General features: G+C 45.6%; 1 protein-coding gene across 2 annotated transcripts; it reads right to left on the bottom strand.

The window, feature by feature from the left end:
• Positions 1 to 12,026: 12,026 nt before the first annotated feature.
• On the bottom strand, positions 12,027 to 17,319 carry LOC119367496 (DNA-directed RNA polymerase III subunit RPC4-like). 2 transcript variants are annotated; one of them, XM_037632997.1, is made up of 12 exons: positions 17,198 to 17,319; positions 16,952 to 17,037; positions 16,807 to 16,868; positions 16,630 to 16,699; positions 16,495 to 16,537; positions 15,672 to 15,749; positions 15,272 to 15,306; positions 15,123 to 15,186; positions 14,949 to 15,037; positions 14,491 to 14,745; positions 14,213 to 14,407; positions 12,027 to 12,370 (listed from the first exon to the last, which is right to left on the bottom strand). In XM_037632997.1, the coding sequence occupies exons 2-11, from the start codon at positions 17,012 to 17,014 to the stop codon at positions 14,252 to 14,254; spliced, it is 915 nt and encodes a 304-aa protein (XP_037488894.1). In that variant the 5' UTR covers positions 17,015 to 17,037; positions 17,198 to 17,319; the 3' UTR covers positions 12,027 to 12,370; positions 14,213 to 14,251. The 2 variants fall into 2 exon arrangements, with proteins under 2 accessions (XP_037488894.1, XP_037488888.1); XM_037632991.1 differs by lacking the exon at positions 12,027 to 12,370 and having other exon boundaries at positions 13,940 to 14,407.
• Between the last annotated feature and the right edge of the window lie 27 nt (positions 17,320 to 17,346).

The following is a 17,346-nucleotide window of genomic DNA, read 5'->3' as shown; positions in this document are numbered from 1 at the left end:
AAGACAAACGGACGTAGTCGAATGGGTCCTCACAAACGCGACGTTACCGGAACCAACCCAAAGAAGCAAACACCGGAAAGAAGCACACAACATAGTAAACAACCAACACATGAACATGGTATGATATGCGGGATGAGGGATGCGATGCATATGCATGATTTGACAAGGAATGCATGAACCTGGCCTCAACTTGGAAATCCAAGTATGCCACTGGAAAGGTGAGATGAAATCGCTTGAAAACGATATAAAGATCGCCGGAATCGGAGTTACGGTTTGGAAATGGCAAGCAATTCAAATATGACACCGGTCTGCGATATACAGCAAGTAGCCATCTAAATGCAACAAGATGAACATGCTACAGCACTCAAACATGGCAAAAAAATACATGGCAGGGATCCATTCATGATGCTTAACAAAAGATGAACACTGAGCTACGGCCAATTCATCCATTAACAGGTTCAAACAAGCATGGCAAAAATGCATTTGGTAAGCAGATTTCAGACTTAGTGAAATTAACACTTGTCTGGAATTTCAGATCAGATAGCACTCTTCGGAGCAACAAAACTACATGCTACAGGAGCTGAACATGGCAAAGTAAAGCATGGCATGGAGCTACTCAAAGAGCTTAACAAAAGTCCCTTAGTGACCTTGAGTCAAAAGGTATCAGAAAATACAATTGCAAGCATGTGAACATAGCAAAACATAATCAGTTTTCAGACTTAGTGAAAACTGGCACATGCTGAAATATAACTCAAGTAGGCATGTTTAAAAGCTCGATGCTCTCACTACAGAGCAAGTCATGGCAATACAAGCATACATATATCAAGAATACACAAAATGCAAGCTAGACATGGCAAGAACAATGTCATAGCATGCACGGATCAACTACAACATCATCGGCAAAATTGCAAACAAGTTGACAATCTGCCCAGAATCACAAAGTAGCAAAAGTAGAGCTCGATTGACTCAATATAGGGTGCTCCATAATTGCAAACAAAGACATGGATGGATAGAGCACTACAAGATTAACAAAACATCCTTACTGATCATCCTCAAAAGAGGCACGGATCACTAGGAAACAACAAGAACATATGGCATGATGAGATAAACAGCTCAAGGACTTAGTGGAATTGCAAAGTCCCTGAAAATAGAATTAGCAAGTGCACCACTTTGCAAGCTTGCACTAGTCACCACACATATCACAAAAATACATGGGTTGCACCTCTGGAAAGATGACAAAACCCTTAACAAAACATATGTAGAGCATCAGGGAATATCATGCACACAATAATCATGGCAAAAATGACAAATATCTAAATGGAGCAGCAGATCTGATAAATATCTCAAGTAGCACTCTTCTAACAGCATTTCGGGCATCAACATGAACCCAAATGAAAATGATGCTATGGAATGAAATGATGTACTCTCTGAGGTGAACATTTTGATATGCTATATGCATGAATCGGAGTTACGAATGCAAAGTTACGGCACGACGAACATGAGCACTTGGATCTGGATTTTCCGGGGACTTAGTGAAATTTACCCCGCGGAAAAAGTCAACGGCGGACGGGGATATCCAGGACGGAGCGGTGCGGGGACGGGCGAGGGCGTTTGGATCAGGGACCGGTGGATCTGGTCCCGATCCGGATCGGATCCGGCCGGAGTTTACTCCGGCGAGCTCCGTGAGCTCTGCCGAGGGACGACAGTGGCGAGGCGGGCGCCGGCGGAGGTGGTTCGGCCAGCGGCGGAGCTCGGCGAGCACGGGCGTGAGGCGCGGAGCCTGATGGCGGCGGTTGCGCGCGGTGGCGGCGAGGCGGCCAGCGGTGATGGCCGGTCGCGGGTGGGGCGGCGCCTGCGGTTGAAGGCGGCGGGGCGACCGGGCTGGGCGGCGGAGATCCCGGGCGGCGGCGGAGATCCCGGGCGGCGGCGGCCCGATCTGGCCCGGGGCGGGCCCGATCTGGGCTCCCTCGGGCCCGGCGGCGGGGAGGAGAGAGAAGGGCGGCGCGCTGACGTGGCGGCGGCGGATTCGTCGGAGGCGGTGGTCGGACATGTCCGGGTGGTGGATTTTGTCCGGTGCGCGAGGTAGGGGAAGGTTAGGGTTAGACCGCGAATTTCGGGAGGGTTGCACATATATATAGGTAGAGGGAGCTAGGAGAGTCCAAATGAGGTGCGGTTTTTGGCCACGCGATCGTGATCGAACGCTCTAGATGATGGAGAGGGTTTTGGTGGGTTTTGGGCCAAATTGGAGGGGTGTTGGGCTGCAACACACACGAGGCCTTTTCGGTCCCTTGGTTAACCGTTGGAGTATCAAACAAAGTCCAAATGATACGAAACTTGGCAGGCGGTCTACCGGTAGTAAACCAAGGCCGCTTGGCAAGTCTCGGTCCAATCTGGAAATGTTTAATCCCCACACATGAAAGAAAGGTAGAAATGACCACCGGAGGAGAACGAAGCGCCGGATTGCAAAACGGACAACGGGGAAAATGCTCGGATGCATGAGACAAACATGTATGCAAAAGAAATGCACATGATGACATGATATGCAATGCAAGACACGCAAGCAATGACAACGCAACAACAGCGAATCACTGGATGACACCTGGCACATCGGTCACGGGGCGTTACAGCACCGCCGTCGCCGGCACCGATCGAGTCGGGCATAAACTTTCGTCCAGAGCCCCACGACAACCACCATCACTGTACTGCCGCGAGGATAGTGTTGGGGATCGTAGCAGAAAATCAAAATTTTCTACGCATCACCAAGATCAATCTATGGAGTAATCTAGCAACGAGGGAAAGGAGAGTGCATCTACATACCCTTGTAGATCGCTAAGCGGAAGCATTCAAGTGAACGGGGTTGATGGAGTCGTACTCGTCGTGATCCAAATCACCGATGATCCTAGCGCCGAACGGACGGCATCTCCGCGTTCAACACACGTACGGTTGGGAGACGTCTCCTCCTTCTTGATCCAGCAAGGTGAGAGGAGAAGTTGAGGGAAAACTCCGACAACACGACAGCGTGGTGGTGATGGAGCTCGTGGTTCTCCGGCAGGGCTTCGCCAAGCACTACGGGAGGAGGATGAGGTGTTGGAGGAGGAAGAGGGTTGCGCCAGGGGAAGGGTGCGGCTGCCCTCTATCTCCCTCACTATATATAGGGGGAAGGGAGGAGGGGGAGGCGCCCTAGGGTTCCCTAGGGGAGGGGCGGCGGCCACAGGGGAAACCCTAGATGGGTTTGGGTGCCCCCACCCCCTAGGAAACTTGCCCCTCAAGCCGGGAGGGGCGGCTGCCCTAGGGGTGGCACCCCCACCTCTCCTGGTTACGTGAGATGGGGTGGGAGGGGCGCTCAGCCCCTTAGTGGGCTGATGTGCTCCCCTTGGCCCATAAGGCCCCCCAACGCTTGCCGGGGCCTCCGAAACCCCTTTCGGACACGCTGGTCATCACCTGGTACCCCCGGAACAATTCCGGACTCCAACACCCTTCGTCCAATATACCGATCTTCACCTCCGGACCATAACGGAGCTCCTCGTCATGTCCGGGATCTCATCCGGGACTCCGAACAACCTTCGGTAACCACATACTATTTCCCATAACAACTCTAGCGTCACCGAACCTTAAGTGCGTAGACCCTACGGGTTCGGGAACCATGCAGACATGACCGAGACAACTCTCCGGCCAATAACCAACAGCGGGATCTGAATACCCATGTTGGCTCCCACATGTTCCACGATGATCTCATCGGATGAACCACGATGTCGAGGATTCAATCAATCCCGTATACAATTCCCTTTGTCCAGCGGTATTGTACTTGCCCGAGATTCGATCGTCGGTATCCCGATACCTTGTTCAATCTCGTTACCGGCAAGTCTCTTTACTCGTTCCGTAACACATCATCCCGTGATCAACTCCTTGGTCACATTGTGCACATTATGATGATGTCCTACCGAGTGGGCCCAGAGATACCTCTCCGTTACACGGAGTGACAAATCCCAGTCTCGATTCGTGCCAACCCAACAGACACTTTCGAAGATACCTGTAGTGTACCTTTATAGCCACCTAGTTACGTTGTGACGTTTGGCACACCCAAAGCACTCCTACGGTATCCGGGAGTTGCACAATCTCATGGTCTAAGGAAATGATACTTGACATTAGAAAAGCTTTAGCATATGAACTACACGATCTTGTGCTAGGCTTAGGATTGGGTCTTGTCCATCACATCATTCTCCTAATGATGTGATCCCGTTATCAACGACATCCAATGTCCATGGTCAGGAAACCGTAACCATCTATTGATCAACGAGCTAGTCAACTAGAGGCTTACTAGGGACATGGTGTTGTCTATTTATCCACACATGTATCTGAGTTTCCTATCAATACAATTCTAGCATGGATAATAAACGATTATCATGAATAATGAAATATGATATAATAATAACTAATTTATTATTGCCTCTAGGGCATATTTCCAACAGTCTCCCACTTGCACTAGAGTTAATAATCTAGTTCACATCGCCATGTGATTAACACTCACAGGTCACATCACCATGTGATCAACATCCAAGAGTCTACTAGACTCAATGATCTAGTTCACATCACTATGTGATAAATACTCAAAGAGTTCTGGGTTTGATCATGTTATGCTTGTGAGAGAGGTTGTAGTCAACGGGTCTTGCCATATTCAGATCCATATGTATTTGGCAAAACTTTATGTCATATCGTAGATGCTGCTACCACGTTCCACTTGGAGCTATTCCAAGTTGTTGCTCCATTATACGTATCCGGTATCTCTACTCACAGCTATCCGGATAGGTGTTAAGCTTGCATCGACGTAACTCTTTACGTCGAACTCTTTATCATCTCCATAACCGAGAAACATTTCCTTATTCCTCTAAGGATAATTTTGACTGCTATCTGGTGATCCACTCCTAGATCACCTTTGTACCCTCTTGCCAGACATGTGGCAAGGCACACATCAGGTGCGGTACTTCAGCATGGCATACCGTATAGAGCCTATGACAAAAGCATAGGGGACGACCTTCGTCCTTCCTCTTTCTTCTGCCGTGGTCAATCTTTGAGTCTTACTCAACTTCACACCTTACAACTCAGGTAAGAACCCCTTCTTTGACTGAACTATTTTGAACTCCTTCAAAAACATGTCAAGGTGTGCGTTCTTTGAAAGTATCATCAGGCGTCTTGATCTATCTCTATAGATCTTGATGCCCAATATGTAAGCAGCTTTATCCAGGTCTTCCTTTGAAAATCACTCTTCAAACAACCGTTTATGCTTTCCAGAAATTCTACATCATTTCGAATCAACAATATGTCATCCACATATACTTATCAGAAATGTTGTAGTGCTCCCACTCACTTTCTTGTAAATACAAGTTTCTAGCAAACATTGTATAAACCTAAAAGCTTTGATCACTCCATCAAAACATATATTCCGATTCCAAGATGCTTGCTCTAGTCCATAGAAGGATTGCTGGAGCCAGCATACCTTTTAGCATCCTTAGGATCGACAAAACTTTGATTGTATCACATACAACTCTTTCTTACGAAAACTGGTAAGAAAACTTGTTTTTGACATCCATCTGTCAGATATCATAATCGAAAATACAGCTAATGCTAACATGATTCCGACGGACTTAAGCATCGCTACGGGTGAGAAATTCTCATCGTAGTCAACTCCTTGAACTTGTGAAAAGACTCTTTCCCACAAGTCGAGCTTCATAGACGGTAACATTACCGCCCACGTCCGTCTTCTTCTTAAAGATCCATTTATCTCAATGGCTTGCCGATCAGCGGGCAAATCCACCAAAGTCCATACTTTGTTCTGATACATGGATCCTATCTCGGATTTCATGGCTTCTAACCATTTGTCAGAATACGGGCCCACCATCGCTTCTCCATAGCTCGTAGGTTCATTGTTGTCCAACAACATGATATCTGAGACAGGATTACCGTACCACTCAGGAGTAGTACATATCCTTGTCGACCTACGAGGTTCAATAGCAACTTGATCCGAAGCTTCATGATCACTATCATTAACTTCCTATTCAACAGACGTAGGCTCCACAGAAAACATCTTTCTATGTTGCATCACTCTCTGGTTGAAGTAAAGGTTTGACAACCTCATCAAGTTCTATCTTCCTCCCACTCAATTCTTTCGAGAGAAACTCCTTCTCGAGAAAGGACCTGTTCTTAGCGACAAACAATTTGCCCTCGGATCTGAGATAGAAGGTGTACCCAACTATCACCTTTGGGTATCCTATGAAGATGTGTTTGTCCGCTTTGGGTTCAAGCTTCTCCGGCTGAAGCCTTAAGCATCGCAGCCCCAAACATTAAGAAACGACAACTTTGGTTTCTTGCCAAAGCAATGTTCACACGACGTCGTCTCAACGGACTTAGATGGTGTCCTATCTAAAGTGAATGCAGCTGTCTCTAACGCATAACCTCAAAATGAAACGGTAGATCGGTAAGAGACATCATAGATCGCACCATATCTCATAAGGTTCGATTACGACGTCCGGACACACCATAACCCAGTGGTGTTCCAGGTGGCTTCAACTGTGAAACAATTCCACAATGTCTTAAGTGATTGCCAAACTCATAACTCAGAAATTCTCATCGATCAGATCATAGGAATTTGATCTTCTTGTTATGATGGTTCTTAACTTCACTCTGAAATCGCTTGAACCTTTCAAATGTTTCAGACTTGTGCTTCAATAAGTAAATATACCTATATCTACTCAAATCGTCAGTGAAGATGAGAAAATAGCGATATCCATCGCATGCTTCAATTCTCATTGGATCACACGCATCAGCATGTATGATTTCCAATAAGTCACTTGCCCGTTTCATTGTACCTGAAAACGGGGTCTTAGTCATCCTGCCCATGAGGCATGGCCCGCATTTGTCAAGTGATTCAAAATCAAGTGACTCCAAACATCCATCGATATGGAGTTTCTTCATGCATCTTACGCCAATATGACCTAAGCGGCAGTGCCACAAGAGAGTGGTACTATCATTATTAACTCTACATCTTTTGGCGTGAACATGTGTATTACCACGACCGAGATTCAATGAACCATTCACATAGGGTGCATGACCATGAAAGGTATCATTCATGTAAACCGAATAACCATTATTCTCTAATTTAAATGAATAACCGTATTGCAATGAACATGATCTAATCATATTCATGCTCAACGTAGACACCTGATAACATTTATCTAGGTTCAATACTAATCCCAAAGGCAGTTGGAGCGTGCGATGGTGATCTCATCAACTTTGGAAACACTTCCAACACACATCGTCACCTCGCCCTTAGCCAGTCTTCGTTTAGTCCGTAGCTTTTACTTCAAGTCACCAATAATAGTAACTGAACCGATATCCAATACCCAGGTGCTACCAGGAGTACTAGTGAGGTACACATTAATAACACGTATAAATTTTGTTGAAGTTGCCAGCCTTCTTATCTACCATGCATTTGGGATAATTCCGCTACCAGTGACCGTTCCCCTTACAATAGAAGCACTTAGTCTCGGGTTTGGGTTCAACCTTGGGTTCCTTCACTGGAGCGGCAACTGGTTTGCCATCCATGAAGTTTCCCTTCTAGCCCTTGCCCTTCTTGAAACCAGTGGTCTTGTTAAACCATCAACACTTGATGCTCCTTCTTGATTTCTACCTTTTGCGGTCTTAAGCACCGCGAACAGCTCCGGGATCAACTCCATCCCTTATATGTCATAGTTCATCATGAAGATCTAGTAGCTTAGTGATAATGGCTAGAGAACTCTATCAATCACTATCTTATCTGGAAGTTTAACTCCCACTTGATTAAGTGATTGTAGCACCTAGACATTCTGAGCACATGCTCACTAGCTGAGCTATTCTCCTCCATCTTGTTGGCAAAAGAACTTGTCAGAGGTCTCATACCTCTCAACACGGGCATGAGCCTGAAATCCCAATTTCAGCTCTTGGAACATCTCATATGTTCTATGGCGTTCAAAACGTCATCGGAATCCCGATTCTAAGCCGTAAAGTATGATGCACTAAACTATCAAGTAGTCATCAGGATGTGTCTGTCAGGTGTTCACAACATCCACAGACGACGTTGTAGGGGTTTGCACATCAAGCGGTGCATCAAAGACGTAAGCCTTTTGTGTAGCAGTGAGGACACTCCTCGGACTACGGTCCTAGTCCGCATCATTGCTTACAATATCTTTCAACTTAATCTTTCTCTAGGAACGTATTGAAACAGGGAGCTACAACGTGAGCTATTTATCTACAACATATTTGCAAAGACAATTTAGACTATGTTCATGATAATTGAGTTCATCTAATCAAATTGTTTAATGAACTCCCACTCAGATAGACATCCCACTAGTCATCTAAGTGAAACATGATCCGAGTCAACTAGGCCGTGTCCGATCATCACGTGAGACGGACTAGTCAACATCGGTGAACATCTTCATGTTGATCGTATCTTCTATACGACTCATGCTCGACCTTTCGGTCTTCCGTGTTTCGAGGCCATGTCTGTACATGCTAGGCTCGTCAAGTCAACCTAAGTGTATTGCGTGTGTAAATCTGGCTTACACCCGTTGTATTCGAACGTTAGAATCTATCACACCCGATCATCACGTGGTGCTTCGAAACAACGAACCTTCGCAACGGTGCACAGTTAGGGGGAACACTTTCTTGAAATTATTACGAGGGATCATCTTATTTAAGCTACCGTCGTTCTAAGCAAATAAGATGTAAAACATGATAAACATCACATGCAATCAAATAGTGACATGATATGGCCAATATCATTTTGCTCCTTTTGATTTCCATCTTCGAGGCTCCATGATCATCGTTGTCACCGGCATGACACCATGATCTCCATCATCGTGTCTTCTTGAAGTTGTCTCGTCATCTATTACTTCTACTACTATGGCTAACGCTTTAGCAATAAAGTAAAGTAATTACATGACGTTTATGTTGACACGCAGGTCATAAATAAATTAAGACAACTCCTATGGCTCCCGCCGGTTGTCATACTCATCGACATGCAAGTCGTGATTCCTATTACAAGAACATGATCAATATCATACATCACATATATCATTCATCACATCCTTTTGGCCATATCACATCACAAGGCATATGCTGCAAAAACAAGTTAGACGTCCTCTAATTGTTGTTGCAAGTTTTTACGTGGCTGCTATAGGTTTCTAGCAAGAACGTTTCTTACCTACGTGAAAACCACAATGTGATATGCCAATTTCTATTTACCCTTCATAAGGACCCTTTTCATCGAATCCGATCCGACTAAAGTGGGAGAGACAGAAACCCGCTAGCCACCTTATGCAACTAGTGCATGTCAGTCGGTGGAACCAGTCTCACGTAAGAGTACGTGTAAGGTCGGTCCGGGCCGCTTCATCCCACGATGTCGCCGAATCAAGATAAGACTAGTAACGACAAGTAAATTGACAATATCAACGCCCACAACTACTTTCTGTTCTACTCGTGCATAGAAACTACGCATAGACCTAGCTCATGATGCCACTGTTGGGGATCGTAGCAGAAATTCAAAATTTTCTACGCATCACCAAGATCAATCTATGGAGTAATCTAGCAACGAGGGGAAGGAGAGTGCATCTACATACCCTTGTAGATTGCTAAGCGGAAGCGTTCAAGTGAACGGGGTTGATGGAGTCGTACTCGTCGTGATCCAAATCACCGATGATCCTAGCACCGAACGGACGGCACCTCCGCGTTCAACACACGTACGGTTGGGAGACGTCTCCTCCTTCTTGATCCAGCAAGGTGAGAGGAGAAGTTGAGGGAAAACTCCGACAGCACGACGGCGTGGTGGTGATGGAGCTCGTGGTTCTCCGGCAGGGCTTCGCCAAGCACTACGGAGGAGGACGAGGTGTTGGAGGAGGAAGAGGGCTGCGCCAGGGGAAGGGTGCGGCTGCCCTCTATCTCCCTCACTATATATAGGGGGAAGGGAGGAGGGGGAGGCGCCCTAGGGTTCCCTAGGGGAGGGGCGGCGGCCACAGGGGAAACCCTAGATGGGTTTGGGCGCCCCACCCCCTAGGAAACTTGCCCCCCAAGCCGGGAGGGGCGGCTGCCCTAGGGGTGGCGCCCCCACCTCTCCTGGTTACGTGAGATGGGGTGGGAGGGGCGCTCAGCCCCTCAGTGGGCTGATGTTCCCTCTCCCCTTGGCCCATAAGGCCCCCCAACGCTTGCCGGGGCCTCCGAAACCCCTTTCAGACACGCTGGTCATCACCTGGTACCCCCGGAACAATTCCGGACTCCAACACCCTTCGTCCAATATACCGATCTTCACCTCCGGACCATTCCGGAGCTCCTCGTCATGTCCGGGATCTCATCCGGGACTCCGAACAACCTTCGGTAACCACATACTATTTCCCATAACAACTCTAGCGTCACCGAACCTTAAGTGTGTAGACCCTACGGGTTCGGGAACCATGCAGACATGACCGAGACAACTCTCCAGCCAATAACCAACAGCGGGATCTGGATACCCATGTTGGCTCCCACATGTTCCACGATGATCTCATCGGATGAACCACGATGTCGAGGATTCAATCAATCCCGTATACAATTCCCTTTGTCCAGCGGTATTGTACTTGCCCGAGATTCGATCGTCGGTATCCCGATACCTTGTTCAATCTCGTTACCGGCAAGTCTCTTTACTCGTTCCGTAACACATCATCCCGTGATCAACTCCTTGGTCACATTGTGTACATTATGATGATGTCCTACCGAGTGGGCCCAGAGATACCTCTCCGTTACACGGAGTGACAAATCCCAGTCTCGATTCGTGCCAACCCAACAGACACTTTCGGAGATACCTGTAGTGTACCTTTATAGCCACCTAGTTACGTTGTGACGTTTGGCACACCCAAAGCACTCCTACGGTATTCGAAAGTTGCACAATCTCATGGTCTAAGGAAATGATACTTGACATTAGAAAAGCTTTAGCATACGAACTACACGATCTTGTGCTAGGCTTAGGATTGGGTCTTGTCCATCACATCATTCTCCTAATGATGTGATCCCGTTATCAACGACATCCAATGTCCATGGTCAGAAAACCGTAACCATCTATTGATCAACGAGCTAGTCAACTAGAGGCTTACTAGGGACATGGTGTTGTCTATTTATCCACACATGTATCTGAGTTTCCTATCAATACAATTTTAGCATGGATAATAAACGATTATCATGAACAATGAAATATGATATAATAATAACTAATTTATTATTGCCTCTAGGGCATATTTCCAACAGACAGCCCACCGTGCCGCAGCCCTTGACACATCCAGGGAGCCACCACCCTCATCGGAAGCACCAGCGGCCATGCCACACGACACCGCCCCGGAGCCGCCGCCAACAGCCATGACCACCTCTACACTGCTCGCACGGCCGGAGCTGGCACAACACACACCGCCCCGGAGGCCAGGGACCGCTCCCCACGACCACCGCAGCACCTCCACCTACGCGGCGCCGCCGCGCCGCCATCCAGGAGCTGCAGCACGCCGCCACCACCGCAGCTCAACCAGCCGGACGTGCAGCCACCGGAGCCACACGCCTGGGCAGCCCCATCGACGGATCCAGCCTCCTGGCGCCAGATCCGCGGCGGCCGGCCCAGCACCGCCCCACACGACTCACAGGGAGAGGAGAGGAGAGAACGGCGCCGCCACCATGCCCGGGGCCACCGCCCCGGCTTGCCTGCGGCGGCGAGACGCCGCCGCCGCCAGTCGCCTCGCGTCGTCCAGGGCCGCCGCTACGCGTCCCGCGAGGAGAAGTCCCCGCCGCCGCCGAACGCCGAGCGGGCTTTGCCCGTCGGATTCACCTGGCGGCGGCGAGGGGAGCTGGGGTGGAGGTGGGGAAAGCTGGTACAAAAATTCAGGGAATTGGTAACAACTCATGCCTCTGTTTACGGCAAAGCTACAGTTTGTGTAGGTTACCTTTCTTGTAGTTTGATGAAGCATGCTGATTTTAGTGCAATCTAGTTATGACTCCTTTTTTAAAATAAAAAATCATCTTTGTGCAATTATACGAACCACGCAAGGAACAAAAGAAAATATGTTTTGAGCACATGCACAAACGAAATTGTAGGATACTGTATTTCTGAGCAACACAGATTAAAAGGAGGTGAGGATCCAGCGGGTCAGACAAATATATCGTACCGAATTCGGATGGAATCCGTCATACCGCCATGACATTGCTCATCATAAAATCTTTGACAGACAGGGTCATCATATCTTAGCTGTCTCAGAACAACAACTAAGCAGGGTCCTTAATCCCATCTTTTGTTACTCCATCCGTAACAAAATGTGACGTTTTTTCATGCCTATGCAAAACCAAAAAATGTCTTAGATTTTGTTACGGAGGAATACTTGTTTTATTGTTTAACTCATCTCTATTAAATGACAAAACATTCAGATCCATGTTTCGGAATTGAAGCTTTATTATAGTTTCTTTCATCCCTTTGTCCACCTTATTTATAATGCAAGCAAGCAAGATATGTACACATACATGAGCAATCACCACTCCTGATCATGTTCGTAGCATCTAGCTAACATATCAAAATGATGGGGAGCTACCACTTTTAGATAGCGAAACCAAAGACCATTTAATATTCACTTTAGTGTTGAATTGAACGCATCGCTCCAGTGTTTACGTATTTTAGTGTGTTTGTTTACTCATTTCAATCCGTATGTAGTCCATATTGAAATATCCAAAACATCTCATATTTGTGAAAAAAGGGAGTAGCATATAGTACAGTCAAATGACTTCAGTGCTTGCTGCTTCCTCTATGGTCCAGCAAAATTCAAAAGATGCAGGTGGTTCTGCAATTGTTGAGGTAGATAGCATAGCTTATCACCAAACATTGGATTAACCCCCCATGTTCATCTGCATATACTTTGGTTAGCAGGACAGGAGCTCTAGCAAACACTGATGTGGATTGCTAGGGTATGTTCAATTCAAGACTACTACAGTTAACAAAGTTTCGCTAGGGTATGTCCCAACTGCCGTGCAACTCATTATGGATGGATCCCTCATTTACCTCCTGCTTAGTACTACCACTATAGTTTCATTTCGTCATAATAGCAATTTTGTAAATGGAAGTTTTTTTTCCGGATGCTACAGATATGTTTTGGCTATTCTATCACGATCTGGTATCTGTTATATACAGTAAAATGCATTTCCAAAGGAACCGTTTGCTTGATTTGATGCTCAGTGATATCAATAGCTACAGATATCACACCCTTTTATTAAATTGTTGTACTCATTGAAATTTTATTCTATTTTTGTGCAGATGATGACGACGCTTAGCTATTCAAAATTCTTTGCCAGTAACTAGGCAGTTTGCTTTGGTCAAGAGAGAGAACATGGTCTGGACTATCCATCTTTTGCTTCTGAATGAAACTGAATCTGCTTTCTAGTCAGTGGTACTATAAAAAACTGAAGTTTCACAAAATGTGTGATCCTTTTGTACTTGATTCTGACTGGTTATCTTCTCTTATTCATGTTTGTTCAGTTCAAATGATGACACAGTGAAACATAACTCTTATCTTGCTGCATGGTGTATGATGGGTGGTATTAATAGGTGCATGCTGGGAGGGGTTAACCAAGCAAAAATTCAGGGAGGGATTGAGGAGAATTTAGTGGTATAATCCCTACAGGGAATGGGTGAGGAAGTGGCGACCACCCGACAAACCAAACAAAGCCTAACGTGGTGAGGAATTGCTGCTGTGATCACATCACATTATAATTGGCTGTGCCTTTGGTGACACAAATGGAGATGCACATCTGTTAGGAAAGTAAGGGCGCAATCTAAGATTGTAGCATCATGTTTTTTCACATTCAATTGCACTCATTCTACCACGCATGGCAAGGCAAAAAAAAGAAGAGCAGATTTGCAAATATAAGCACCTTCACTTTACTGAGAAAACTTGATTGAGCGGCCTGAACAAGGCACAAAAATCAATTCACGAGCTTATCTTTACTACCAAAATTGCGACTTTATGCCATTCCTCTCACTTCAGCACTGATCTATTTGTCACTGACTGATCAATTCAACTACCTTTCAATGCATTTCCTCGAAAAACCAAAGACTATCATATTGGGATAGAGGAAAAGCTGATACCTCCCTCCTAGAATGAAGTCCAGGAAGGGCAAGTATACTCACAGGTTGTTCTCCTGAACAATATTCCATGCAAACATGGACTTATTCTTCCATCTTGTCAGTAGAGCCCAGCAGATAGCCAACGTCCGGGGTAATAACCGCGCGCTTACTGACCTCTCCCAGGGTGCAGCAATGATTTTCTCTGGTGTTAACCGCCACAGCCTCCTGGACAAACATGCAATTTGAACCGGGAGATACCTGGGAAGTTTGTAATTGTTAGTGTTGCACGGAAAACATATACACAAACACAAAATGCAGCAGTTTACAGTTTTCATACTCACATCAAACAGTGCATCTCCTATCTTCATCTTCACTTTACCGCTTTTATAAACGAGTATCTTCCCCATGAGACCTCCTGGCAGATCTTTGATCTTAGAGCCAGGGAGTGTCTGCCCACGTGCCACTTTAGAGCTTGTGGCAGGTTCAACATTCTCCTCAGAGCCAGTATTTGGTTCTTCAACAGATTCCATTTGCTTTGGTAAAGGAAGAGACGCAGGTAACTGGAAGAAGAGTAACTGTGGTGTGTCGGACCAATCCTGTCAGCACAACAGTCAATATAAAAAGCAGCTATAGTCGTCTGTTTGTGGTTGCTGAATTGTATTGTGCTGTGCTTATTTTAAAAGGTTCAAGCAGTTAGACACCAGGTTGCATACTAATAATATGTAAATTCAAAATTCTGATTTTGCTCTAAAGCATAGGACAAGAAATGACATGCTGTAACAATTTGATAATAAATTACCATTAATCCAAGTTCTTCTGCTGCAGTTAATTCGCCATCCTGAGCTCTGCTGGCCGATTTCTCTCCAAACTCCTCTTCATCAAGAATCTCTACATGACGTACGTAGGAGAGAAATAATGGAGGGTTAAAGAAAAATAATCTTACAACATAAGACCAGAAGGACCAATAGAATACCAGGATCTCCAGAGTAGGGCCTCCTAAGTGGGAGAGTTATAGGATAGTCGCTATGGGTATAATCCTGTAAAAAGATGGAAATTAATCAAATTAATAATGCATGCACAGGAAGACATTCATATTGATTCGCACTTGGTAACTCCACTCACCCATGGATCCACATATTCTTTTGGTGCTTTTGGCGCTGTAACATCATACAGAGCATGCATGAAAAGAAAGGGTGTTAAAGCTCCAAAAATAGCAATATGTACAGTTAAAATAGTGTTGCATGATCTGTGTTCCATTCTGAAAGTGAAACAAAATTGCAATGCCCGACTAACAACTACAAGAGTGCAAGGTCTTCAGCCAAATACACTAATATGTACAGCAAATAAGTGTTCCATGTTCTCTGTTTTGTTCAAAAGGAGAAACAAAATTGCAAAGCCAGCCAACAAACTACCAAAAAGCACAAGTTATTTTCTTTTTCCAATTTTCACGAACAGATATTACCATTTAGTGGAACGTTTAACTAAACATAGAACGATCTAGATAAATATGTCGCAATAATACCTGCCGAATACTTCCGCGTAGGAAAAGATCTTGCGTACGAAGAGTTCCCTTGCCCAAATGCAACCTGTGTATTGATTTCTGTTGTGCCAGCAGATTGATATATCATTAGTAATACATCCAAATTTACAGAGAAAATGCCAGCAATATTAGAAACAGTGGCTGAATTCATCAACAAGACCAAACTAGTTTGATGGTTGTAATAATCTAACATATTCACAGAAGAAAGAGCTAAGCTAAGAGAGTTTCTTTAACATCTACTCTATAATAAGATACACTTTACTACGTGCAGTAATTTTACACTATGCAAGAGAACAAGATTCTAATTTGGTGCAACCTCTGCATATTGCATTCCTGAAGATGAGCACATGAAGCCTTGTAAGTTACAGTTTCCTCACAAGTTATTCGCAATATGTTTTCACCCTCAGAGGCCAACAAAACTACAGTACCAAACACTTGTGCTTGGCCAGCTCTGAAACATTCCACAGTTTCCTTTCCAGGACCGGTGTATTGGTAGAACAACATTGTGTATATTAGGGATGAAACACACATAAACTAGTAACTAGAAATTGTTCAAAGAAGTCCATGACTTAAAAGGGAAGTTGATTGGTCAATTTTGTCTAGTGATGAGGAAGATGCGACTTCCTCAATTAACAGCCCCCAAGATTCTTACAGACATATAGTCAAGTATGAAGATTTAGAACTTAAGAGGTGCTTTTTTCGCAACAATAGTTGACTGATGAGCCAATGCAAATGAGAGAAAATAGGCGCTGAGCATGCTCAAAGAGTAGGATCATGGAACACAATATCAATTAACCACATTTACCTTTTTTCTCAACCTTAGGTCTTCTTCCAAAGGGATCAGTGCTCTACAGATGAAACAAAATATAAAACACACGAATCAGCCATCAAACAAAAAGCTTGCAGATACAACAAACGGCCAACAGACTAATATAGGCACCTGTGATGTCTTCAGTTTCATCAACAATTCCTTATCAATGATTTCATCCTTGCTCTCCTCAACAGGCTCCCTGTAGACAGTTTATAATCAACTAAATCCCATGATACCGTGCCTGCCCATCTAGAAAACCTTGAATAACTGGAATTGTGAAAGAAAATCTAGACAGAAGAAACATACGTTTTTGGGACAACCTTTGCAGGTTTCTTTGGAGGCTTTTTGGGTGCGAATTTAAGTCCCCCCTTAAAATGCAAGAAGCAAAAACCGTAACCATCAAATTGAAACAATGGAATATACATTAGGAACAACGAAAGTGAACACTAACCTTGCGAGGACGGGGCGCAAGGGAGCCATCTATTTCCTTCTTCACGTTACTCTTGTCGTCCATAAGATAGCAACAAATGCAAAAACCTGCAAAAGGTGGAACACCAAAGCTAAGATGGCTGATGGGCCTATCACTATTAGCGGGCGACGGTGACTCAGACAAGAGCGGAGCAGGGCGGCCGGCGGGTTTCGTAGACTGGCGGCGGCGGCGGCGGGCCGTTGAGAGGGGCGGGGGGGGAGGAGGTACCTGGTTCAGACGATCTGCCGCCGCCGCCAATGTCCTCGATCTGCCGCCGCCGCACACGAGAACCAAGTTTTCAGTCTTCCTCGCGAAAACGCCGACTATTTCTTTCGAGCTGAAGGCCCAACCATTGGGCCCACCAGGGTCCAGATCAT

Source organism: Triticum dicoccoides, chromosome 1A, assembly GCF_002162155.2.
Source record: "Triticum dicoccoides isolate Atlit2015 ecotype Zavitan chromosome 1A, WEW_v2.0, whole genome shotgun sequence".
Taxonomy (NCBI): Eukaryota; Viridiplantae; Streptophyta; class Magnoliopsida; order Poales; family Poaceae; genus Triticum; species Triticum dicoccoides.
Note: the sequence above shows the minus strand (reverse complement) of the source record. Positions and strands in the feature narration are given on the sequence as shown.